This window comes from Gadus morhua, chromosome 2, assembly GCF_902167405.1.
Source record: "Gadus morhua chromosome 2, gadMor3.0, whole genome shotgun sequence".
NCBI lineage: Eukaryota > Metazoa > Chordata > Actinopteri > Gadiformes > Gadidae > Gadus > Gadus morhua.
The window spans coordinates 13,118,372-13,144,876 of record NC_044049.1 but is presented as its reverse complement, the minus strand read 5'-3'; the positions used below and the strand labels follow the sequence as shown (position 1 = coordinate 13,144,876).

At 43.4% G+C, this 26,505-nt stretch overlaps 1 protein-coding gene across 1 annotated transcript in view; it reads right to left on the bottom strand.

Moving 5' to 3' along the window:
- Window positions 1–245: 245 nt before the first annotated feature.
- mrc2 (mannose receptor, C-type 2) overlaps window positions 246–26,505 on the bottom strand; it is a 49,921-nt gene continuing 23,661 nt past the window's right edge. Inside the window, exons 10-29 of the mRNA XM_030339050.1 lie at window positions 18,785–18,900; window positions 18,074–18,222; window positions 17,172–17,410; window positions 15,650–15,792; window positions 15,003–15,099; window positions 14,363–14,492; window positions 14,140–14,172; window positions 13,746–13,912; window positions 12,387–12,552; window positions 11,833–11,975; window positions 10,872–10,986; window positions 10,174–10,340; window positions 9,715–9,823; window positions 9,232–9,470; window positions 8,175–8,340; window positions 7,786–7,935; window positions 4,124–4,237; window positions 3,531–3,707; window positions 3,354–3,377; window positions 246–2,716 (exon numbers count right to left, since the gene is read on the bottom strand). Of these exons, the coding sequence (XP_030194910.1) occupies window positions 2,496–2,716; window positions 3,354–3,377; window positions 3,531–3,707; window positions 4,124–4,237; window positions 7,786–7,935; window positions 8,175–8,340; window positions 9,232–9,470; window positions 9,715–9,823; window positions 10,174–10,340; window positions 10,872–10,986; window positions 11,833–11,975; window positions 12,387–12,552; window positions 13,746–13,912; window positions 14,140–14,172; window positions 14,363–14,492; window positions 15,003–15,099; window positions 15,650–15,792; window positions 17,172–17,410; window positions 18,074–18,222; window positions 18,785–18,900 (2,865 nt within the window). The 3' untranslated portion in view covers window positions 246–2,495. The remainder of the gene's footprint in view (window positions 2,717–3,353; window positions 3,378–3,530; window positions 3,708–4,123; window positions 4,238–7,785; window positions 7,936–8,174; window positions 8,341–9,231; window positions 9,471–9,714; window positions 9,824–10,173; window positions 10,341–10,871; window positions 10,987–11,832; window positions 11,976–12,386; window positions 12,553–13,745; window positions 13,913–14,139; window positions 14,173–14,362; window positions 14,493–15,002; window positions 15,100–15,649; window positions 15,793–17,171; window positions 17,411–18,073; window positions 18,223–18,784; window positions 18,901–26,505) is intronic.

Here is a 26,505-nt window from a genome sequence, read left to right as displayed (position 1 = left end):
CGTTGGTCTGGGGACGCTATTACATTCAGTATGCTACTGTTCTTTTTGCAATTTATTTTTCCAATAATCATAATCAATCAAACGATGGCTATTTAGTTCAATTTAGTAATTTCCCCCACAAAGAATTGTGTTTAGGCCCTCTCGACAAACAGCCATATGTAAACAAATGTTATTTATCCTTGGCTATAGTTTACAGCATAGTTTTCTTTTTTAAACCCTAAATAAACCCGTGAATCGTATATGCCTGATTGTCAACATAAACTTTATTTGTGAAAATAAAATAAAAAATTAAAGACGTACAAAACAAAGTCAAAAAGGTTGCTCTGGGTAAACTTCACAGGGACGACACAAACCCCAGTCTCCATTCAATGCAGAACAATCCCAAGGACGTGGCGTAACATCACCGTTTTCTTCTGATTCACGTGTGGTTGTTCCTCAAACCACCAGCAGGGGACAGCCGGAGTGTAGGACGTGTCCCTTCTCCATCCCCCGCTGCTAATGTCACTACACCTCTCTCGCTCTCTTCTCCTTTTGGCCTGTAGTTGTCGTCTCTCCCTCCTCTACATTTCTTCTTAACCCCTCGTGGCCCTGAGCCCTCCTCTTCTCTGATTGGTTCCAGACATTCAACTGAGCTCTTCTTGCCGACTCAACATTCCGCAGCTGGAGAGGGCTTGCGCGCGCGAAGACACAGACGCACGTACAAAAGCACACACTCACTCACCACCCCCCCCCCCCCCCCCACACACACACACAGATGTAGGCTACTCCTACTCTCCCCCATCTTCGTCCAACTTACAGGATATAAAAAGGTTCTGGTATTTCCACAGCAGTTTAGTGAGACCAAGACGAAGCTCAGACCCGACGCATTCGGGTGTACAGTCGTACACAAAATTACACAAATGACACAGGCTGAAGACAAGCACAAAGGAATGTTTGGAGAGGGAGGGAAAATGCACTAATTACCTTTTCATGATGACATCTGGTCCCTATATCGCCTAGAAGCAACAAAATATTTTTTTTGTAAAAGGTAAACAAAATGCGAGTGGGAAAATGTCCAAATAAGACTCATTTACAATAGCAGATGCGTTTTTTAAGGGTAATGCAAGGTTACGGCGCAGCCAGGCAAACAATATGACAAGGAAGGTTTATTGATCTATACTTTTTTTTCTTTTCATTATTGAATAAACAGAACTGTGTTGTTAAAGCCAGAACAATAACTTGCTGGGACTACATATGACAAACCAAACCAAGAAAGTGGCAGCAAATGCCGTTATTCCAGTAAAGTCGAGGTGAACCGTCAAAAAGTGCCAAAAGATACAAACCAAGCCTTATAAGCAAAAGTCAGTCCGACAATTTGACGTTTGAAGGTCCATTTATGTACTACTATGCCAGTAGTCCACTTAAGAACAGCAACTGTAATCAAAGTCCTATTTATTTATGTGCATAAAATAATCCCAAAGACCCAAAAACACAGACACACACACATACACACACACACACACACCTTCGTTTGGCCACTGCATTCGGCTATCTTGGACGTCCCCAATGTAAACAGTTCGTTTTTCCCCTCTACACATTCACATTTGGACTGGTGTCTCTTCTGCTTCACACCAAGCTGTGGCTGACATGCAGACGTAAGAATCAGGATATGCGAGTGACATACTTTGGCAAAAGCAATGCATGCAACGTCATCATCGGTATATACAGTTGGTGCTGTAGATACTAAGAAATTCAACTTAAACTGAAAAAAAGAACAACAACGAAATCAGCATAAAAGCTCAAATAATAATACTAGCACACCTGAACTTCAGGTAAATTCTGTCGGGACAAAGATGGAAATGATTCGGCTGCAGGAGAGATTGTCTGGATAATGGCATAAGAGAATGTTTTTGTTTGATTCTTGGTCCCTTGTTCCTTCTTTGGTCTTGTTCACAGATTACTTTACAAACGTTATTCGAGAAAACGTGAGACGGACATGGTTTTCCTATTCATACCTTACAGTATATCTGATTGTCAAACTTTGCCAAATGTTTGGCAGTCCCACATTTTTTTGTGTGTTTTTAAAACTGCTTTTGAAAAACTAACAGAAAAGCAAATATAACTCAATAATGACAGAAACCACACTTCTACACGCAGGAAGAATAGCTTTGAGGGCTTATCTTTTTTTAAATCATATTGACATCTGCTGCGCTCTACGCAGCTTTCCAACATCATAAAACCCCTCTCTCTCTCTCTCTCTCTCTCTCTCTCTCTCTCTCTCTCTCTCTCTCTCTCTCTCTCTCTCTCTCTCTCTCTCTCTCTCTCTCTCTCTCTCTCTCTCTCTCTCTCTCTCTCTCTCTCTCTCTCTCTCTCTCTTTCTTATGTACTGTATAATAGAAAGAACAAGCAGCTTAATCCTAAACAACATAATCTCTATCAGGAATCAGTGTCACAGAGCGAGGGCTGTTCTCCAAGCAGCGCAGCAGAGCAGGGCGTTGCGGGTCCGGGACAGGGTTTCACTCTGGCTGCTCGTTCAGCTCCATGTCCGACACCAGAATGTTCTTCTCCGCCTCCTCGGCGGGGCTGGAGCTGGTGCGGCTGTAGCGGGCCCCGTCGTAGGAGCCCCCGGAGCCGAGGACGCGCCGCCGGTACAAGTAGATGACCCCCACGATCAACAGCACCAGGACCAGGCCCGCCGCCATGATGACGATCAGGGTGGGCAAGTGGTCCACTTCGGCTGTTCGGGGTTGAGGAGGAAGGTACGAGTGGTGAACTGACAATGGATGGACTATCGCAGTATGTATGCTAACCTCAAATGAATGCTGTGACTCCTACTTTACTATAATAAGTTAAAGTTAAATATATATTTCTATATATGAGCGGGCTAGGCTAACCTAGCTGAGGAGGGATATGCTGACCCGTGTATGTTGTACTAGATGCTCAGTGACACTTTTCTTTTGCCTCATGCAGATCTTAATAAATGTGAACAGCCAGTTGACATTATAAACTCATCCCAAACAAATCTAACGTCAACTGGTCATGACCAAGACAATTTCTAGTAATGTCAATTTCATTAATGTCAACTTGTCATAATCAAGACAACCCAGACAAGGTCAACTTGTCACAACAAAAAATGAATGACACTTAATGACAGAAGTCCTAAGCGTTTATGACATGTTTATACCATTAATGACAAGTTCATGACGGTGTCATGTCATAGTTATTAAATTGACATGTATCTCTTATGTAGATACCTTCAAATAAAGTGTTACCGGATACTTTAATAGTTGAATGAATGCTATTGGTACCTTAACATTAAACTCAACTCAACACATCAGACCGAAGTAGAGATTGCGGAGTATAGTCATACTTACAAGTTGCCGCTGAAGGCTCAATACCTGAGGGGTAAACAAAAACACAGGATCCAGCTCAACAGAGTCCATGATATTATAACAACTGAACTAATTCAAGGTGTGTGTGTGTGTGTGTGTGTGTGTGTGTGTGTGTGTGTGTGTGTGTGTGTGTGTGTGTGTGTGTGTGTGTGTGCTCACTGCGTGGCCGTTTGCAGATGACTCCTTGTGTGCGGTTTCTGCAGGAGCCGGGCTTCCAAATGCCTGTGTTGCTCTCAATCCAGAAGCAGCTGTTTGCCGACAGCATGCTTAGCACGTCGTGGGCCTCCCAGTTGGTGTAGGACATGTCTGTGGTCTCGTCCCACACCAGGGCACTGCCTGAAGAGGTGGGGACCCATGGAGAAAAAACATTGAGAAACGTGTATCCAAAGACAACAAAATGTGCATTGAAAAATCACACACAAACCATACACGAAACACATCAAGAATGTAACAAAAGCATGCAAGATCCGAGTCGGTAAAAGTGATGTGTTGTACCTATTGTACAAGTGAAAATGTACAATATGGAAATGTTTGAACATAAAGAACTCGCAAAACTGGAGCATTTTACTCATCACTCTCACTTCAGTAGTTTATCTTATCATTCTCTGTAGGGATTTAAGGATCCAAACATAGGCTTGGATGTTTTCCATAAAAACACCAACAGCGAAAGCACATTCTATGGAAATATCTCCTTCTTACAGATGAATAGCAGTTGGTATTGTCCATATGTATACATATGTACATGGCTATACCTTTGAGAGTGATGCCCAACCAAGCTCCATTAGCTTGTTCGGAATACTGCTGAATATGTTCCCACACAAACCCGTTTTCCATCTCATCCAGCACTGAGAGCAGATCAGCTCCCACTGGAAGTTTGAAAGAAAAAACAGAGGCAGAGATTTAATCAGACACATAATGCACACATACACGCATAGACAAATGCATGCAGAGAAATCACGGGTGAAACAAATAAAATAATTTAAAGAGCCCATGCCATTAAAATCACATTTTTCCTATTGTTTGTTAAATAACATAGGTCTGAATAAGTTTGTGAGCTGTGTAACAGTTCGTAGTAACAGGCTAGTTACAGAATTTTGAATGCAATGGCAGAACGACATCGAACTACATGAACTGCGACATGCTGCCTGCCGCAGGTTGCCGCGAGGCACCACCGCCGCGAAGCACCACCGCCCGGCAGCGGGCAGCCGGGCGGTGGTGCCTCGCGCCGGCAGCAGGCAGCAGGCAGCGCAGGGTTCTGTCTACTACAGATTGATGTGGAAGTGGAAGAACCAGAGAAGTCGGAGAACCCGACGTCCTTCTGGACGTGCACACAGCTTTTGGCCGTGATAATATGTATTATTTGATATAGATATCTATGTATTATATGATATTATTTAGATATAGAGCTCCAGGACTGTAACGCAAGTGTTGTACACTTCCTTGTTATTTGGATAACCGTTCTGCTGTTGGTGTGATGGCGCATAACACGTCGGACTCTCATCTATGGTATTTCTACAACTAGTCCCGTAGTGGGGGTTATCTCAGCCATGGCTGAGAATTAATTGGGGGAAAAGAACTTTGGCTTTGACTCACTGAAGTCATGAACCACAACATGGAGGAGAAAGGGATTGTTGACCGCGGTCGTCTCCCCCCGGAGCCTCGCTGCCGATGAACCACCGCCTCGGCTTCAGGATGCGGTGATTAGCGCTGACCGCTGCCGAGGCGGCGGGAAGCAGGGCTCAAGCGGGATACATTCGCGGCCAACAATTCCTTTCTCCTCCATGTCGTGGTTCATGTAGCCTACTTCAGGGAGTCAAAGCCAAAGTTCCTTTCCCCCAATTAATTCTCAACCATGGCTGAGATTAATTCTCAACCACTACGAGTCTCGTTGTAGAAATACCAGAGACGAGAGTCCTACGTGTTATGCGCCATCACACCAACAACAGCAGAACGGTTATCCAAATAACAAGGAAGTGTACAACACTTGCGTTACAGTCCTGGAGCTCTGCTCTATATCTAAATAATATCATATAATACATAGATATCTACGATGGCTCATTGCATTCACTCAATAATAAAAATTTCACCAGGTTATCTCATAATTATGAGATAATTATCTCATAATTATGAGATAGTATCTCGTAATTATGAGATACTATCTCGTAATTATGAGATAATTATCTCGTAATTATGGAATACTATCTCGTAATTATGAGATAGTAGAGAGTAGTGACGCTTGCACAGAACCATACGGCCGACATGTTTCTTTATTCTGGTTGGAAATAGTAACATAGTTACGCCATTAAATGCGTTTATGGAAACATTTTTAGCGAGAAATGTGCATTTTACTTTCATAATGTTCGCTCGGTGAATGTGAAGGATGTTTGGTTTGATAGTTATGACGAAGAGTGAACGCTCCGTTCACTTGCATGGACAGAGTCTCTGGTTGCTAAGCAACCTCAACGTCTTGGCGGACTATTTCTCTGCTGATCAACACTACGAATGCTGGAAACACACCAGACACACCATGTGAAGTTATTTAACCCGATTATTGTTATTTATATCCGAGATTATTTAATCTAACCCGATCCAAGCTCTATCATGCACCCAAACACGGCGGCGTTTGGGTTTCCTTCCTGGGACTCCTAAATCCAGCGCAGCCACAGGCGCGTAGCTGCGTACGTAGGACAATTTTTGACACAAAATGGTCAAGCAACATTTTAGCTGCGTGACATACGCACGTACATCTATATCACGAAAGCAACCCTCAGCAAGCCTGGGACTAGTGCAACTGCACGGTTGCCAGGTGAGACTGATGATATCCAGCCCAAAAATGCTCAAAATCCACCTGGAAGCACCCAATCCCGCCCAATTTTAACTAAATTCTATTGCTTTCTATGGCCAGAAATCTGCAGAAAAACCCACCCAAATACCCTTTTTACCCATTTTTACCCGCAGACGGCCATCCTAAGCAGCTCAATTGGGTGGGAAACCGCCCAATCTGGCAACACTACTGATGGTCAGAACACCAGTTATCTCATAATTATGAGATAATTATCTCATAATTATGAGATAGTATCTCATAATTACGAGATAATTATCTCATAATTATGAGACAATTATCTCATAATTATGAGATAACCTGGTGAAATTTTTATTATTGAGTGAATGCAATGAGCCATCGTAGATATCTATATCAAATAATACATATTATCACGGCCAAAAGCTGTGTGCGCATCCAGACGATATAATGAATCACAAAGGACTTCGTCGGGTTCTCCGACGTCTCTGGTTCTTCCACTTCCACATCAATCTGAAGTAGACGCGGTCGTTTGAGATTCATAATAACCGTCTGGAGGCTCACACAGCTTTTGGCCGTGATAATATATATTATATATTATATGATATAGATATCTATGTATAATATGGGTTTCTAAGAGCCATTGCGATACATCCACCGTAAACAGAGCGCATGGTACTGTCAGTGGCTACAAGCTGCTCAGGGCCACACCCCCACCCCTCTCCTTGACCTGCCTTGACACGCCCACCGTATACAGAGCGCATGGTAGTGGCTACAAGCTGCTCAGGGCCAGACCCTCACCCCCCTCCTTGACCTGCCTTGACACGCCCACCGAAACAGCGCGTTTGGGGGAAGCTCAATGTGCGACTGTTTCGGAGTGACTGTTACTCTGCACCACGGCTGAATTTCGGGGACGTCTTTGAATACTGTGTTTGTGGCCCACTAATACCTATATTAAAGCAGCATAAAATAGAATGGCATGGGATCTTTAAACATAAAACATTGATTGTTTTTTACATAGCAATCAAAGAGTGCAGTGCATTTCAAAGCAAGCTCAATACATACAATCGATGCATGGTTCCACAACCAGGGTTAAGCTGGATCAAACGAGTCACAGTGTGAGTCCAACAGTAATATTCATGCTCCCAATGGGCTGTCATGGTTCTTCTCACGCAGTCATTATCAACCCTAAACTCAACATTGGCAGCAGGGAGGAGATTACAAAGCAATGTAGCTGCTGGGTGGAAAATATCTGGTTGGAATAACTTGCCATAACCATGCATGCAGCTTTGTGTTTCCACCCAGCGCCAAAAGCTGCTGTTTCCCGCATGTTCTTAAAAACAGTCATAGTTGTTCAGAAGCAAGAAGCTGGATTACCAGGTTTACCGAATATGTTAAATCAGAATCTTCGAATCTCATGTTGTGAACCTGGAGCAAAACTGGTACATAGCCCTTTAGTTGCAAACCCTGAGCAAGACTGCAATTTCATATTTTTTCTATCTTATCATTGATTAAGATAGAGGCAACAACAACCAACTTGAAATATATGTTGATATCCAGATCCAGATTGTATTCAAAGGCGTATAACCTTTCCTCCAAATGTAGTGGGCTTACCTTTCTTACAAGAGGACAGAGCGTCCTTCTGCAGCCGGAGCCTCTGCAGGTTGAAGGCGTAGCAGTGGTTCCTGAAGGGGACCCAAGCCCCATGAGACAGTGAGGTCGGGCACTGGCCCGGGTACGCCCACTGGTGCACCGTTGGCTCCTCTGGTATGAGAAGGAACAAGCATAACAAGGTTTAGCATGTAATGTATTCACTCTGTCAGATTAGACTACACTTTATTCTCATTGCATTGACAGTAAAATATCAATATCAAAAGATAGATATTCAGAGACAGCAAAAAGGCACTGTGCATGTGTGGCAATGGAAACAGTTATTCACAATGGAACAATGGACACACGCACACACACACACACACACACAAACACACACACACTATCCTTACCACTAATCTCACAAATAGCTGCCTCGAGTTTATCATCACAAGGACTCATCACCCACTGGCCGGTGCTGGTCATGTGACCACATCCGGCCATCTGTTTGGGCTCCCCTACTTGCCAGTTGGAATACACCACGTCCTCCTCACCTAGCCAGGTGAAGACTCTCTGTCCCTGATTGGAAATAAACAAACTATTAAACATATTACAAAAGCTTCTTCCAACCCTGAAAACAATAATGAGGGAACCAGCTCAAAGGTACTCAGAACCAATCATTAGGTATGTATATTTAAATATATACGCCCTCCTCTTTAAGAAGTGGGTTTACGAAGTGTATTTTTCTACACAGGGATGATTTTAAACATTTATGACACTTTTTCAAAAACGGTTGTTTCCGAACCGGATGTTTTAGCCTGTCTTCCCACCAAGAAAAGGTTTGGTAGAGTTTATGTTCACTGCCACCTGCAATAGGCAGCCATCTTGCCTCCCGGACTTTAAATTATTAATCTTAAATCTGATTTGTATGTGTCACTCCCTGACAAACCGTTTAATCGTATTCCTTTTGAAATACGATAGGTCACCCGGAGTTGCATATGCATGCTGAACGTGAAAATGCCTGTCGTTCCCTGCCCGGGCCGCAGGGCACCGCGGCCCGGGCACTACAGGAGTCGTGGCGGCCGGGGGTCACGGGAGTGCCCGACCATTACTTCCTCAACTCTTCTTTCTTGGCCAAGAGATCTCTCTGTGTCTCTCTCTCCTTCTCCCTCTCTCTGTGTACCTCTCTCCTTCTCCATCTCTCCTTCTCTCTCTCTTAATTGGTTTCATTACGGCGACGGACAGTGCTGTTAGCCAATCAGAGGCGAGGCATTCGCATGTCATGAATATTCATGAGTAAGAGCCAAAATCCTGTCGTTCCTCCCCGCCCACCTCCTCCACCACACAAGAACCTTGTGAAACAGGGACGGCAGGGCTTTTTTTTTGACCAAAACCGACTCACAGGGCCTTCATTGCTACTAGGGACCACCACAAACGGCCACTGGCCGCCCTGAGAGATGCCTCCCTTACCCCGTTGTTGTAGAGGGCGATCCAGGCGGACCGGTGCAGGCTGCTCATTAGCAGGGTGAGGTAGGCCTGCTGGTAGGGGTCCCGCACACTGGCTAGGGTCCCGTTCAGAGATCCGCACACGTGCAGAGCCCCCATCCAGTCCAGGCGCTTCTGGACCACCCGGTAGGTAGACCGGCCCAGCTTCAAGGGCCCCGAGAAGGAAGGGGGGATGAGGGCGGGGGCTTGGGGGAGGTCGGGGTCTGAGGAAGACGGCGGCGATCCCGGTAGAGAGAGAGAGGAACAGAGATGTGTTTGTGTTGCGTCGTCTAGCATTTAGGGGTTTTAGGGGGTGACTCCTAGGTGAAAGGTTATGGCCATTAAACCACAAACGTCCACAGAGATGCATAGCCTCGATCGGCTCAGTAATAAGACATATCCAAGAGTGAAGACTGAATAGTCAATGTATTATATCCTGTGTGGTTGTGGATGTGTTGAATGAGGCACCTTGTTTCCTCTGGCAGAGAAAGGCATGCTTCCTCATCTCACAGGGCCTGGAAGCCCACATGCCTGTGTTCTTTTCTGGGTTCCCATGGATCATCACAACACAGTTCCCCTGCCAAACACACACATTTCACATGCATCATACATCCCACATCGTACACATCCCACATCACTCTCCGTCACACATCACATTATATCACATCATTCTACATCACACTATACACTACATCCGAGCAAACATCACTCTACAATAAATTACATCAGACACACACATCTCACATCCCATATCACATTCTATCACACATCACAGCACATTTCACATTGCATACAAACACATCACATTACCTCACACACACACACATCACATTTAAGTGTTGAGTTAGAGAGAGAGAGAGCGAGAGAGCGATAGAAAGAGAGAAAGAGAGAGAGAGAAGGTGAGAGAGGCTTTAGCTTTAGTGGTACCGGTGTCTTGTTATGGAGGGGCCCGCTGTTGTCCAGGGGCTCTCCGGGGCCCCAGTTGGTGTAGCTGAGCATGCCTGGCTGGGCCCACTTGAAGTGGCCTTTTGAGTCCGACGTCAGTCCCACCCACAGATCCACGCTGACGTTGTACAGCAGAGTCGTGACAAACGCTATGGAGGAAGACAGCCTTTAGAGCTCAGGTTCACACAAAAGATACGAGACCAGATGAGACGGGGCAAACCAGATTTAGATGTTTTTCTTTTAAAGTATATATATATATATAGATATATATATATATATATATATATATATATATAACATTAAAACTTCGACGGTTGTATCAGGACACTTTCCTGTAGAAATATTTAGGGATTCTGTAGTGCGCGTGTTTACCAAGTTTGACAGTCAATCAGCATTCTCGCCACTGGTTGGCACAAGTGAGAGAGATAGTCTAGTATTATGTCCCGGAGACAGCGGGACAATAAGGGAGACGTTCTGAAATTAGATCTTTGAAACTCAGGCAGAGAAGTTTGAAAAAACTGCATTTTTATAGTTCCATTTCACCGAAACATAACAAAACAGTATTTTTGTATAACATTTGTATATTCTGAGAAGAAATACCTTCAGAAAACATAACCATCAGAAAACAACTTGGACGGAGAAAGATATTGCTTTGCTTACAGCCGTGAGTATCTAATTACCTTGTTCCAAATGGTTTGGCAGGACAGCCAACATGGCAGAATTTGTCTCACAGAGGAGCTTTGCTGCAGACCAGGTAGCCTTGGATGACTTCTCCTGGCCAAACACTTTGAAACACTGAGGAGACAACATGAGGTCATATATGAAAGACACTGTGAGTTATAGAAGGAGATATTCAACATGATTTTTGAGGGGGAATGGTCACAGTTAGAAGATAAGTCAGTGAAATATTTTGAGAAAGACTGATATACTATGCTTATTTTGCGTTTGTCAAGGATGTATGAATTCTTTTATCGGTAGATAATTATTCTGAATGACAAGTCAACTCTTTTGAAATCTGATTTTACTGTGATCTGCGACTAATGGATGCCACAACTATAAGATGTACTATTAGTATAACTGCTTTAGATCCCAGACAGGATTTAAAGCACTTGGATTTTCCACCCAACATAACACTTTGCCATCAGTATAAGAACTGAATCAGTATGACAGTATAGCAGTATAAGAAATGAATCAGCAGAACAGTATATTAGTAAAAGAACTGAATCACTATTACAGTATAAGAACTGAATCAGTATAACGGTATAATAACTGAATTAGTATAACAGTTAAAGCCTGAGTCCAACTTGTTAACATAGCTATTACCTCATTATGATCTTATTTGTACTGTACTGCATGGCTTAGCATCTCCGCTAAGCCAGGGGAAAACAATACCCCTGGGTAAACTTTGGAACAATTAATATATTGCTGTCTGTGTGATCTATAGTAAATAACAGTTGTATGGGATAAACCATTCCGATGTGTCCTGTTATTGGAAAATAATGTACGAAGGGGGTTTCGATTCCGCTGAGGCGTAGCCAAGGTTTCTTACAACTGAAATAAAATCTTATCTCTCTCTTGTGTTCTCTCATAAAGTGTTTACATCTATCTTCTGTTGAGGCAGCCGTTGTGCTTTGGGCCCACCTTGTGTTGGTATGAGGACCAGCCCTCTGGACATCCTGAAGGGGGGAGAGGTGACGCCGGGGTCGGCGGGAGGGTTCCAGTAACGTTAACCCTCTTACAGACGTACGGCAGATCTGAGTGGCACTTCTGATCCAACCACCCGGCTGTAGGAAAAAACACAGTGAATCAGTTATATAATAAGATAATGTCATTTATGGTGTTGTTCATGACAGTTACAGTCTATTTATACAAATTATATAAAAGATCCAGCCTGACTGTCAAAATGGCCACCGAAATGGTGGTAAACAGTGGCCAGACGAAGTGCCAGACAAAATGGCCACCGTGTCAGAGTTCCAACAGGGATTCCATGCGCATTTGCTTACTAAATCTGCAGAGGAAGCACTATGAAGAGCGATTTTTGGATGGACATTAATGACCCTGAATCAGCTCAGCTGTCTCATTTCCGTCCTGTCACTTTCCTCCTACCTGACCACTGATTGCTACTGCTCGCCTCCATATAGGTTTGATGAACAGTCAAAAGGACGGAGGGCACAGGAAGTAACGTGTCTCCGTACCTTTGTCGAGCGACATGTGCACACACTTGTGGTCTCGGCTGAGTGGCTGCGGCCTGCCTGGCGCCCAGGAAACGTAGTTGAGGACAGAGTGGTCTGACCAGTGCAGGCGGCCGTCGTTTTCATACGAGTGGAGTCCCAACCACCAGTTGTTGCTCTCTACCTTTGTCTGAGGGTTGAAACAAAAACATTTAGCATTCTATGCCTAGCCTCCTGTCGAGGGAGAACCAAGGAACACTTTTCAATGAATTTAATTTCAAAATGTATATATATATATATATATATATTAGAGCTGTCAAGCGATTAAAATATTTAATCGTGATTAATCGCATTAATGTCATAGTTAACTCTAATTAATCGCGATTAATCACAAATTCTTTTTCTATGCTAAATATCCCTTGATTTTTTTGTCCCATAATTCTTCTCATTTTAATTCTCTTATCAACATGGTGAAGTGCATCGGCTTGCCTTGTGCAAATGATTTTTTATTGATAACAACATTGGCATATACACTGATCAAAACAGGACGATACAAAAAAAGAGCCTATAGTGCAATTAAACGACTGCTTTGAACAAATGTCATTTGAACATAGCAGTCAGGCTACTGCTTCTTTGTTTTGAGCCAAAGAAAAAAAAAAAAAAAAGTTTATTTTTTATTTTTTATAAAGTAATTGCGTCAATCGCGCGATTAAATTTTTAACGCCGTTAAATTTGGTTTGCGTTAACGCCGTTAATAACGCGTTTAACTGACAGCTCTAATATATATATATATTTTTTTTTATTATGTTGTCTTTATTTTCTTCTGTTTCGGCTGGCTAAGCATGGCAGTCTGAAATCTATGATGACATAATGGCTAGCCGGGGTAAACTGTTGCTACACTGCAGAGTACATATTTGTCAGCAAAACTTTTGGTCGTTTTTGGCCCAAATGCGGAAGTACAACCGAAAGCCTAGAATGAAAAGTTTTGATTTCTACGACTTCCTTTATTGCAAAGTTATAATGGTCTTAAATGTTTTGATAAAAATTGGCTCATTAAATCGGTCCAGAGAGTCAATTTTTTTGTATAATTTGTGTGGAGGCTCTCTGTCGCCCCTCCCACCCCTCAGGAAATGCTTAAAATGGTTCAGTCGGACCTTGCACTAGGATTGGTCTCTAACCACAGCTCACCGGGCAGAGTGACTGCTGATGTGACAGTCAAGTATTTCACAAAGAAAGGGGAAACGAGTACTGGATCGCCACGAGTAAAGAAAGCAAACTGAGGGAATATAACGGCGATCTAATTTCTGTCAAAAGAAAGATGAGCACATGTGACACGCCCATGGACCAATTTGATTCCAAACTTTGGTGTTGGCCGAATGCTACCTTGTTTAAAACAGTTGACAGGAAGACGCCCTCTTTTTCCGAGTGCACAGAGGCCAACGAGGCCTGGAACCAGGAGCAGATCCTCTGGGCCTGGGGCCAGGTGGCGCGGTGGTCAAAAAACTTGTACTCTGCCTCCTGGAAGCCCATCCACTCTGGAGCACTGGCGCCTGGCATGGACCGTGAAACATGAACACAGTTACCGGGCAGGGGCATTAGGAGAGTGTTATGCCTAAGGTGTTCGACTCCCGGGTACAAGTTACAGAGATTGATTTCTGATGACTGCAGCCTAACCTGTAGGTATCAATGGGGGAGAGGCCTGTAAGTCGGTTCAGATAAAATTGCTTAATAATATGTTATTGGTCAACTTAACTTGTGAGTTGAAAAGGGTACTGACCTATATCATCTTCTGGATCCTTAGCAACAGTACCTGAAAACAACATTTGATTAAACAAATAAAAATGAATAGGCATGTATTCATGAAATACACGATGTAGGAACTGGGAAAAACACAAAAAAAACACATTGCTATTGTTGACATGGGTACCATACCATTAGAGTGAGTATTAGCATTGCATTAGAATCAATATCAGAATAAGCATGGTAGCTTGCTAGGTTACCTCTGGGGATCTTGCAGATCCAGTGCAGCTCATTTTCACAGTGCATGGGCACCCAAGTCTTGCTGCCCAGGTCTGTCGCGGCACACTGCCGGATGTTGTAGTAGTAGCGGCCAAAGTTCTGGTAGGTATACTGCGAGGAACAAAGACATTCAAGTTATGTTGTTTCCTTATGTCGGCTGGTGCATGTAATTACACTAGCAGCCATCTTTGCGCCGGCTTTTTGTACCAGGCAAAAAGTAACTTCAGTACTTGTGTGTCGACATTTCATCTAGTATTTGCACCTCTTATTCAATATGTTACTAATTTGTGTATGAATGTAATATGTTTTATTTTATACCTGTTGAGAGTTGGGCCATTTAATATTATGTAAATTATCAATGTTCTTTTCTGAATATTTTCATCCTCTGTAGAAGACACTTTGCATGTAAGTCACTCACATGTCTTGTTAATATCAAGGATTTCTCTCTCTCTGTTGGGACTTGTGTCGGGCATGTATCATCTATTATTCTTATTTAATCCGTCTGTGCTCCTTTTCTGTGTACGGGTCTATTTTGCTTCACTCTTATCTTTTAGCCCTGAAGGTAAATGCATAGACTCTTCATGTCAGGGGTAGTTAGAATGAAATGCCATCGGAACTCACAGCCAGTCCGTCACTCCACTTCCAGCTGCCGTTGTCTATCGGGTTCCTGCGGTTCAGACCCATCCAGAACCAGAGCTGCTCGTGATCCTCAGAATCCCTGTTGAGCACACCCATATCCGTTAATATGCCATGGCCTCTTGTTATCAATGAATCAGTAGCGGATTCACATTGTCTCTTCCTGCTGGACTTTCTCGAAAGCCATTGTTCTTTATATCCTTGAAGGCCATGTCCAACGTATTTCAGATGGTTTTTTTCTGGTTTTCGTTGTGGTGGCTAGGGTAGAGCTTTGCTACAGCTGTGTTAAGTGAGGGCCTTCAGAAACCAAAGCAAGCTGTCAATCAATGTGCTATGAATTAAAGTTGCCAATAGAGCGATGTAATTGGAAAAAAATACTAAGTAAGTTAAACACTAGTGCAGGCATGTGTCATTGCTAAGTAATACAGCCTTACACGAGAAATAAGAGCAAATACATCATTGGGCGCCATTATTCCTTTGGGGAAAATACATTATTGATACATCCTACCACTTGTTTTTACGCAAAAACTAAATTAATGTGGCCTTCCCCAGTTTGGTTTACATAAACATTGAATGTACGGCAGTATCATTAACAAAATGAACAGCAAAATACTGATCACAAGTAGTCGCACCCATAGTCGTCATGGAGGAGCTTCAGGATGTAGTGATCTTCTTCCTGGCTGCTGAGGCTGAGCAGGTTGGCCCCGTGTTTCTGGCAGAACAAGTGGGCCTGTAGCCAGCTCAGCTTCTCCTCCAGCTGGGACCGGGGGAACACCTGGACACAGTGTTTTGGGTTTGTGGAGCGATGTGCAATATACAATGTTACATCATTTTATTAGGATAGAAAAATATATTTCCCCCATTAGAAATGCTATGATTTGGTTAAATATTTCTCTACTTTCCAAATAGGCCGACCATTTAACAGCTCCTAGATCAACAGTTTGAAGATCAAATATGAGTAGGCATACTACACAGAACAAAGAATATACAGTCTCACTTTGGCCTCTGGTAAGCACAGACCACTACACACTGGTTTACTCTGCTTCAACATAAACAACAACAGCAATCAATACATTTGGTCGATACAAAGGCAACTTCAAACAAATGTTGTCTTTTTTTTTTCCCAGATATAATACATCACCACCTTTGGCACCTAAGCAGTTTATGTGTGGGTGTTTGGTCAAGTTGTAGTCGTTGCATTAATTCTAAAAGGTCTGACCATATGGGTTGCGAAATGAAAGTTGTTCATCATGACGAATGGTGCATGTGCACTTTCCGAGTGATAATGACATCCTGTTTAAATGTTGAACTTCCAGGCCTTACTCATTTTACGAGTTAGCTAGATACTTAGTTAACCAGAAATGCAATTCCTGAAGGTATTGCGGTTTGAATGCTGATGCAGAGATGCTTTGTGGGAGTGGGAGGGAGCTGAACAGTGTTTTGGTTTATCTTTTCACCAATTCTTCACTGTGACCACAGCATTCCGTCCCATCCACTCCCATAATAAATCCTGAAATAATGAATTTGACATGCCTCCCGAAAACACTGAATGTGATTTTAAAGTTGAATAGTACAATGACTCTAAGAAATCTGCTGAACATTTTGAAGGTAGAATGAGGTCTGTAGGATGAAGTATGAATGAGTTGAAGTCATGTCAAAACGTAGCCCAATGCTGAATTTTTCTGAATTTTTCTCTGGGAGTGAATGGGGAAATTTTGGGTGAACGAACAACCTTGAATATCTCTGAAAGTATGAACGATATAAATACAGAAAATAAAAGAATAATGGTCCTAACGGAGCTGAACGTTTTGATGTTTGAATGATGTTTCTACGTTGAAGAATGTTGAAGGAGTTGGGAATGGAATAAAGTTGGGAATAATGTAATGCTATGAAATAGCATTTTATAGCTGTGAATGCTCAGCATTCACACCAATAAATATGTAGAATTTCATAGCTGTGAATGCTTTTAGCTTTTCCACCATTATAACAAATACAATAGGGTTCCTACGTTTTTCATAGGAACCCTAATGATAATACTAACAAACACAACAATAAATAACATTGTTCCTTCTATATTTCAGCAGGGGTTTGGCCTACACCCCCACGCCCCAACCGCTCCTCCTGTGTCAGTGAGATAACAGCGAGGAGTGTCACCTTGTAGCAGTGGCGCAGGTTGCTGTTGCTCTTCCAGCCGCTGGGGCAGGCGCCGGTGAGGCTGGGCGTGGGGGCGGGGGGCGCGGGGGAGGGGGGCCGGGCCGGCACAGGGGGCTCGGGACCCATGGAGGCGTCTTGGTTCTGGCGGCAGAGGAACTTTGCGCGAGACGCCGCACAGTCGCTCACCTCCCATAGGCCTGTGGCGTGGCCCATCGCCATGGAAACACAGCCGCCGCTCACTGCGGGACGCACGTGTAAAGAATAAGGTAGATATGAAGCACCGTCGTCGACTGACACATCATTAGGCCCCGACAAAGCATTAAATCATGTATCATCATAACATCATAACAACATCATAAAAGGAATTAGTCCATTTGATTTCCCAGAACACTTTTGATTTAATTTGTATTTAAATGGGCTACTCTCTACTCTATATTTGTAATGTTTTATTTTAATTTATAAAGCGATCCATTCCTAAAACCAATGCGTTAATTTTAATAATGCAATAGCAATACTACAATGTCATTGGACTGCTGAGTGAGCCTCATTGTCTTTCGGATCCGTAATCGGTCCGAGTGATGCCACTGCTCAAGACATGTAATGATTTGAGTTACGGCAATGCTTCAATGCATCTAAAAGTTTCTGATGACACACAGCTTTCACAGTATGAGAGTAGCCTACAAATAGGCTTGACAATCATGTAAAGTTTTAATGATATTGTATGACAGGATTCGCATGGATTCAAATATGATTGTTCAGACTGAGGTTTCATTGCAATACTTTTTTTTATATCCAGTAAGCGTGACAGAATATTAATAAAATCAAGTCAAAAAAATAATCACAACCACATATCGGGCAACATAATCACACTTATATTTCTTTTCATCATCTTGCAGCCTTACCTGGCTGGTCTCTGTTCCAGTTGGTGTAGGACACTTTGTCTCCCCCGAGCCAGTGGAAGACCGCAGGATGGCCCTGGCTGTGGAGCCCGATCCAGAAAAAGTCTCCAGAACGACCGAACACCAGACTGTTGGCGAAGGCCTGTTCAAACCTAGTACCATTACAAAGCATAACAAACACAAAAATTGGGACGGACATATTCTTACTCTTATTGTGCGCTTTTGCCTTCATTTAGTAGATGCTTTTTATCTAGCTCGCAGGGAGTTTTGAAACAGGTCATTAAGGAGCAGGCACCTTACTCAATAGGTAGGTTGTCAACATTAGTCCTCGAACCACAGTTGGTTTAATTTGGGAAGCCATTACCCATTAGGTAGTCTGGGACCAAGCAGTCCTACTATGCTGTAACATACGTCACAGAAACTGGACCGGAAACCAAAAGCATTGAGGCAGAGTGATGCCTTCTTTACTGCTTCGAGATATTCTACCGTAGATAAAATCATGTATATGCAGCTTTCAGAAGGTATTTCAAAATGTTTATTTCAAAACTAGCAAGACTACACAGTGTTAACTTGAAACGATAAAATATATATATTATTTTACAATTTACGAGTGCTGGGCCACATCAGATGATACTCTCAAGTTAGACTACTCATGAGGCTTAGATGTGTGTGTTGGTTCACTACCCGGGGGAGGTTTGTGTCTATGGAGCCCACCTGTTGGTGATGGTGACTAACGCAGCCCCGCTGTCCTCACAGGCTTTCTTGGCTTCTTGGAAGGAGAGATAATCCTCGCCCACCCAGTAACAGGCTGGGCTGTGCCACTTCCACCCCTAGTGCAGAGAGAGAGAGAGAGAGAGAGAGAGAGAGAGAGAGAGAGAGAGAGAGAGAGAGAGAGAGAGAGAGAGAGAGAGAGAGAGAGAGAGAGAGAGAGAGAGAGAGAGAGAGAGAGAGAGAGAGAGAGAGAGAGAGAGAGAGAGAGAGAGAGAGAGAGAGAGAGAGAGAGAGAGAGAGAGAGAGAGAGAGAGAGAGAGAGAGAGAGAGAGAGAGAGAGAGAGAGAGAGAGAGAGAGAGAGAGAGAGAGAGAGAGAGAGAGAACATGGTGGGATATATGTATAAAAGAGAGAGATTTCATTATGTGTTTGGTGTAAAAGAAGAGCTGAACGCAATCTTGGGAACGCAATATAAGATAAATTGAAAATACAAATATATATATATATTTTATAATGTGTAACACACTTATATGGGCAGAATATTTTCATGTTCGTTATATATTTTATGTAAAGTCGTCTGTCTGTTTCTTCTATCTGTCGACGTGTATGGACAAGGAGCATGAAGAGGTGGAGCGAAAAAGTCAACTAAGAGTGTGCTGTTTGTGGTCTGTCTGTCTGTCCAGCTGCTGTGCCCAGCGCTCAGATCTGACCTAAACGTTACTCAATCAAAACTATTCCTCCTTTAGGTCCCATTCAGAGCACTAGTTACCTGCAAATTATTTATTTAAAGTCATGGTTGTATTATAATTACTAGAGTTACCTAGAATTACCTATCTTTAAGCGTTCACAAATGACTCCAGGATAACAACATGAAAAGCAATGCCAACATTTAAAGGTGACATATTATGGTGTTTTCCCAACAAGTAAACATAGTATTTGAGTTCCAGAAAACATGTTTTTTAAGCTGTTTGCTGGAAATAGCTTTTAGGAAAAAAAATATTGTCTACCGCTATACCCCTCTGTTTCAGTCCCTTCAGAATGCGCTGTATCTGGTGTCTGTAGCATTGATGCAAATGATCTGCTGCCCATTGACCAATGAGCTGTCAGACTTAACCACAGTATGGAGGAGTAGGGATTGTTGCAGTTTGCTGACTCCTGGAGCTCTATATCTATATTATATAATATAACATAATAATAATATTATATACGGGTATTTATATAATCTATCTAATATCACGGCCAAAAGCTATGTGCGCCTCGGATGATATTATGAATAATAAAGACTGTGTCTGACGTCTCTGGTACTTCCACAAGTAAAGACTTGTAGTGGGGGATATTTCGGCCATTGAGAAGAATTTGGGGGAAGGAACTTTGGCCTTGACTTTCTGAAGTCCATGAACCGCGACATGGAGGAGAAAAGGATTGTACTCCGGGAGCTGAGCTGCCGGACTGCCTCCTTAATGAGCTCCCCGCGCCGGAGCTGCCGGCCGCCGTCGAAGCCGCCCGGCCGCTGTCCGGCAGCTCGGGCGGTGTACTCCGGGAGCTGAACTGGCGCCGAAGCTAGGTAGGTGCTAGCGGACTTGCAGCTCCGGCGGACGAGCAGCCCGGCTGGGGTAGCTCGGCGGCAGTCCGGCAGCTCAACTACCGGGAGTACAATCCCTTTCTACTCCATGTCTCCTCCTCCCGACTTCCCTTCGGCGGCAGCTCCGGCGGGGTGAGCTCGGCGCCAGAGAAAGGGACTCCCGGAGCTTAGCTGCAGGGCTAGCGGCGAGTTCCCCCCGCCGGAGCTGCTCGTCCGCTGGTCCACAAAATCTTAGCGATGCTCTGATTGGAGGGGAGTGGGGAAGTGGGAGGTAATATTCAAATGTGCCCCCTTCCTACGTAGGAGGGGGCGCCGAAACTGACTCGCTCGTTTGGTAGCTGGAGGCGGGCTGCTTCCAGAAATGCGTATCTCACTCAAAAAACATGTACAGACTTATTTCAAAGTTTGTATGCGTGTGGGAGCAACATCTACCCACAAAAACACCCCAAATCCCAGGAAAAGTGCTGTTTTCATAATATGTCCCCTTTAAATATTTTTTGACCATTTAACAAACAAAAGGCAACAGGCTTTTTTTGTAATTTAGTGGGCTACTCAATGACATGCATACACGCGACTGGCAAGCGACATGGCAACTACTATTGGTTAGTTGAAAATAATAATAACAAACAGCTTCTTCTGAAACTGAAAATTGTGTTCATTTACAGAAGCACCTTAGTGAAATAAATATAAAATAAAAAAAAGTGTAACAACAGTTAAGGCAGCAACCTACCTAACTATAGTCAAATCAAGCACGGGCTTGTGTGGAGGAGGGGGAGAGGGAGGAGCGGGTTGCGAGGGCAAGATTGCAGATTGTACATTGGCTACCTGAAGTGACATATTATGACTACCTGAAGTTGTTTTGGGTCTCTGGTGCTCCCACACGCATACAAACTTTGAAATATGTCTGTACATGATTTTTTGAGTGAGATTTGCAATTCTGAGTACCCCGCCTACAGTTACAGAACTAGGGAGTCAGTTTCAGCGCCCCCTCCTACGTAGGAAAGGGGCACATTTGCCACCACTTCCCCACCCCACTCTAATCAGAGCATAGATCCGATTGTGTGGACCAGCGGACGAGCACTGGGTGGATATGTTCGGGGATTTCAGAAGCAGGGAGATTCCATACAAAAAAGATGACTAATTTGTCAGTTTGCCATGTGACAGGGAGTCCGGCGGAGCTCTGGCGGGGGAGCTTCATGTCATGTCATGTTCATGTCGCCGTACAATCTGGACTTCAGAGAGTCAAAGCCAAAGTTCCTTTCCCCCAATTCTTCTCAACCATGGCCGAGATAACCCCCACTACGATTCTTTAGTTCCGGTGGAAGTACCAGAGACGTCAGACGCAGTCTTTATGATTCATAATATCATCCGAGCTGCACATAGCTTTTTGCTGTGATATTAGATGTTATATCATATAGATACCTATATATTATATTATTATTATTATTATTATTATAACTAAATGTACAATCCAGAGGCCTGTTTCAGGTAGATGGTTTAACATACTCTGAGTTTAATCCTGCGCTCTGAGTTGGTTGACTCAGAGTTCAGGGTTGAAAAGCAACTCTGGGTTTTCGGTTTCAGAACAGGTGATCAGCGTTGGGTTAATCAACTCTGAGTATGTTCACTCTGGGTTGAGGGCGTGCCTGTTGACTATGAAGAGCCATCATCAATGGATCTCTGATAACATGATCAAACATGGACCAAAAGCGTAGATCCACTTACTTTTCCCCCACAGAATTGGAAATTCTAATGAACGTGTATGCCGAGCAGTTACCCATTTTAACAAAAAAAAGCAATACCGCCGCGGCAGCGAGAGCGCGAGAGAGAGCTTGGCAGGAAATAGCTGAACAAGTCAATGCGTGAGTCAAATAAATTAGTAAAATAAAATAAAATAAGAGGAAAGTTTAATATCTTCCACTTATTCAATATGTAAATTGTGTGTGTGTGTGTGTGTGTGTGTGTGTGTGTGTGTGTGTGTGTGTGTGTGTTTGTCAATTTACGCAACCCCGAGTTGCCCCACGAGGACTTGGCAGCAAATGAAGTACAAAAATATAGTTTAAACAGGTAAACTAATGTTTAATTGAAATCAAATCAATTGTGCTGTTTTGCCTGCTCTACCTAATTTAACAGCTATGTTCAACATGTATTATATATTTGTATACTATATTTAAGCAGTAAATGTAAGTAGTAGCCTACATTTCCCAGCCACCCCAACACTGCCAATATTTAATAGGATTTAGATATATTAGAAGGCTACACCTAGGCAAAATGCATTATAAATATATATGTGTCTTCAAAATAGCGCTTTACTGAATATTAGGGTAACATTTTCCTCCATGTTAGCAAATCGAAAAAATGCAGAGGCCCAGCAGACTGGAGGGGGTCCACCACCATGCAGCCCTCACAGAGGCTGAGGAGATGGCCCTCAGCCAACAGAGTATGCGTCCTGTGGCTGAGGGCATCCCTGGGGGGAGCTCCTCTGATCCCCCCCACCCCCCAGGATAGAAGTGCCTTTACAGTATAAGAGGTTGGTTATTCAAAATAATTAAATATGTACACGCAACCCAGCGCGTTGCAAATTAGATGGGGCAATATTCTGGCTCAAGTAATAATTGCACTGTCTAATCATCTTCTTCCAGTTACTGATGGCGTCATCGCCCTACTTGAACCAGATGCCCTCACCAACCTCCATGCAATTGTAACAATTCAAAAGATGCAAAAGGATGCTTTGGAGATCCAAATTTTGGAACATAAGTTATAGGTGGGTGAGGTGCAAACTGGGATAGGCTACTGTTCCCTGCTCTAAAAACATACCCAATATAAATGCCTTTTTTTTTTGTGCTTTCAGGAAATAAAAAAATCCTCATAATAAGTAGATTGTCTTTATTAGAACACGGGCTGTGGTGGGACAAGTTATTTTGTTGAACAGTTTACTCAAAGGGTTTTACTTCAGTGAACAATGCAGACGATTATGATGAGCATGTGCATGTAAGAACAGCATCTGGTTAAAAGCAGTACCAGGGTCTTTTCTGCCTTGCATTCTTAAAATGAGTTTCTTGACTTGCAGCAGTTATAGGTCCGTGGTTAGTCAGCTACTCTGATCATGGGAAAGCCACAACGTTGAAGTGACTGTAGTACAGAGCGGGTGGGATGCACGGGGCGGATCATTCTGCACATGCGTCAATTGCGATAAAAAAAAAAAAAAAAAACTTAAAGCATGCCCCCGGTGCGTTTGACCGTTAACATGGGGGCTGAGAAGGTGGTCTAAATAAATGATAGATTGCGCTGAAAAACGATAGCGCTCGTGAAGAAAATTATCAGGAGAATAAAGTATATCCAACCGGGGTCTTAAAGGTTGGGTAGGTGATTTGCGAAACGCCAGCAGATTTTGAAAATACACAACTCAAATGGTCCTACCCCCTCTCCTTCAACGCTGACTCTGACTCCACCCATTCCAAGTACCTGGACGCGCAATCATGCACGAGCGCGAACAGAGATGCGCGAGAGCGAGCCAGGCTAGCGTAGGTTTTCGTTTAACAACATGGCACTACATTCAGCTGTAAGTTGCACCCAGTACAGCGGGAAGTAGGAGTGCTGGGGGTGCTGCAACACCCCCTGTCCGAGGCCCTGTCTTATCACAGAAAACGATCATTTCTAAAAACTCCGGCCAAAGTGGAGATTTCTGAAAACGCCGGTTATGTGTTGTCGTGTCAACGGGGAGAAACGGGATTTTAGGTTCTGAAGCGTCACATTATGCACCAGGAAATGCTTAACGTCATGTGAGCGCCCGCTGTACCGTATTGGTCCGAATATAAACACAAACCCCATTGTAAGACGACCTATATTTGGAAAAAAGATTTGAAGACCAGATCCGTTTTTTATGAATAAATAAATTGTATTCATTGAAATAATATACGAAAATAAAAAGGCATCGAATAAAACACTGCATTGCCACTAAACAGTAGTGCAAATAGGCCGTACTGATGTGTACACCAAAGACTATTCCTGACACTCCTCTGCCCCGCTGTGTTCGCTCTGGCTGTGGTCGCTCCGAACTGTTTCGGCCCGTGGCAAAGCGAGTCATCCTCGCTGCTGTCCAAGGCATTTTGAGACGCAGCATTTATTTAATGCTCATATGACCTAGTGCTGAAAAAAGGTTATATGAAAAAGTGTGAGGGTAGCGGTGGTGCGCTAAACTTGTTCTGTGAGCAGCTGGATGTGAACGATCGATTTTCAACTGTCCGCGCATGCACTGGTGTAATTGAGCTGCGCTGCTATACATCTTTTTTTATCAATGTAACGAGTTGCGAGTCTAGTGCAGGCTGAGTTTTTTTTTTTTCCTGCACCCCCTGCTGAGAATACGTTCTCGCTGCAATGGTTGGACCAGATGTTATAAACATTAAACGGTCACATAAATCATTACTATTTTTAGAAAATGTATGTTTGTTTCATATAATTGTATTGGAAGTCCTGGTTTTCACTAGGGTTGCCGCGGTGTGGACATTTTCACACCGAGTAATACACTCGTCTCCACACCGGTATTACCGAGTTTAAACGGTATAAACTTTGAAACTAGGTCAACCGCCACACAAGCATCGGTTTTTAGACCCTTCTCGTCCTTCAGTTGCCGCCAACGTTCGAAAGCAGCGCCTAGGATTATTCTTGATTTCAGTTTTTCTCTTTCAGCGTTTTTATTATCAATTACTCTCTGAAAAAGAGTTTTCCTTCTCTTTGCTGGTGGTGGTGGTGGTGGTGGGGATGGTGGCGTCTTGTCTGCCATGGAAATTGTCTTCTACTGCTAGGTCCAAATGTGGATTAACTAGTTCCAGTAGCTACCGCAGGATAACAACAAACGAGCAGGGCCGAGCTCTCTGAGTGGCCAACGACGTGCGTCGCGACCTAGGTCGCATTGGTCGCGACGTAGGTCGCATTGGTCACGACGTAGGTCGCTTTGGTCGCTGTGTTGGTCGCACGTCTGGCTGCCGTTTTCTCGTCTGGCTGCCGTTTTGGTCGCTGGCTGGCTCGGTCGCTCAAAGTCTATGGGCGGTCCTTAATCAGTTAATTTGCATGTGATTAACGGTTTTTTTTGCGACAGTTGAAGTACCAGAAAGGGCGAAAGCTACCTACAGCTCTTTATTGCTAATATTGTTTTAATATTTCTATATTGAAGTACAGTTTAAAATGATAAAATCGTTGGGCTATCAGTCTATCAGTCAAATAATGAATTGTATATCTTATATATAGCCTATATATTTGTTTTGTTAAATGTCATTAAGCCTAATAAGGTATATTATGCACAAAGCACTTTGTTATAGAGTGATCTATTAGTTGTAATTTGGGGCATATTGAAATAATGTATTTTCGAAATTATACATAGCCTATTTGTTTTGTTAAATATCATTAAGCCTGATAAAGTATAGGTACAAAGTTCTTCGTTATAGAGTTATATAGTTTAATAAAAGTACAACGACAAAATGTCAATGGCAAAGTGGTACAAGTGGTAGTGGCCCTAGGTAGGTAATCATCACATTGGCTGTTCGATACTCATCACGATCAGGTATATATTTACCATTTTACTCAAACTCGTAATCGTAATCGGTCTCTTTCATTTGAACATTTTTGTATGATTTAGTACGATGGTATGATAATCATACGACGTAATGACGGGCAGCAACGCCTGGCTGGTATCGGCTGGCTAGCTGCGACGACAGGCCAGCCGCGCTGGCTGCCACTGTCCGCGCTGGCTGCCACTGGCCGCGCTGGCTGCCACTGGCCGCGCTGGCTGCCACTGGCCGCGCTGGCTGCCACTGGCCGGCCGCGCTGGCTGCCACTGGCTCTGGCAGGCTGACCGACTAGGTCGCGACCATAAAAGCGTCGCGACCCTTTTGGCGGCAAATAGGTCGCAACCAACCAGAGGTATGGCTGAATGAGCGACCTGTGGCAGCCAGCCATTGTCACCATGGCTGATACCACAACAAAAAGCCTATGTTATCAGTTAACATCTCATTGAACAGAATAAATATAGATAACGTGCGTCAGTGTAATAAAAACGTACATGCAATAATATATAGCTTAGATATTGATAGACCAATATGCCTTTTTATAATATAAAAATAAATAGGCCTTTTGGTCTATCCATC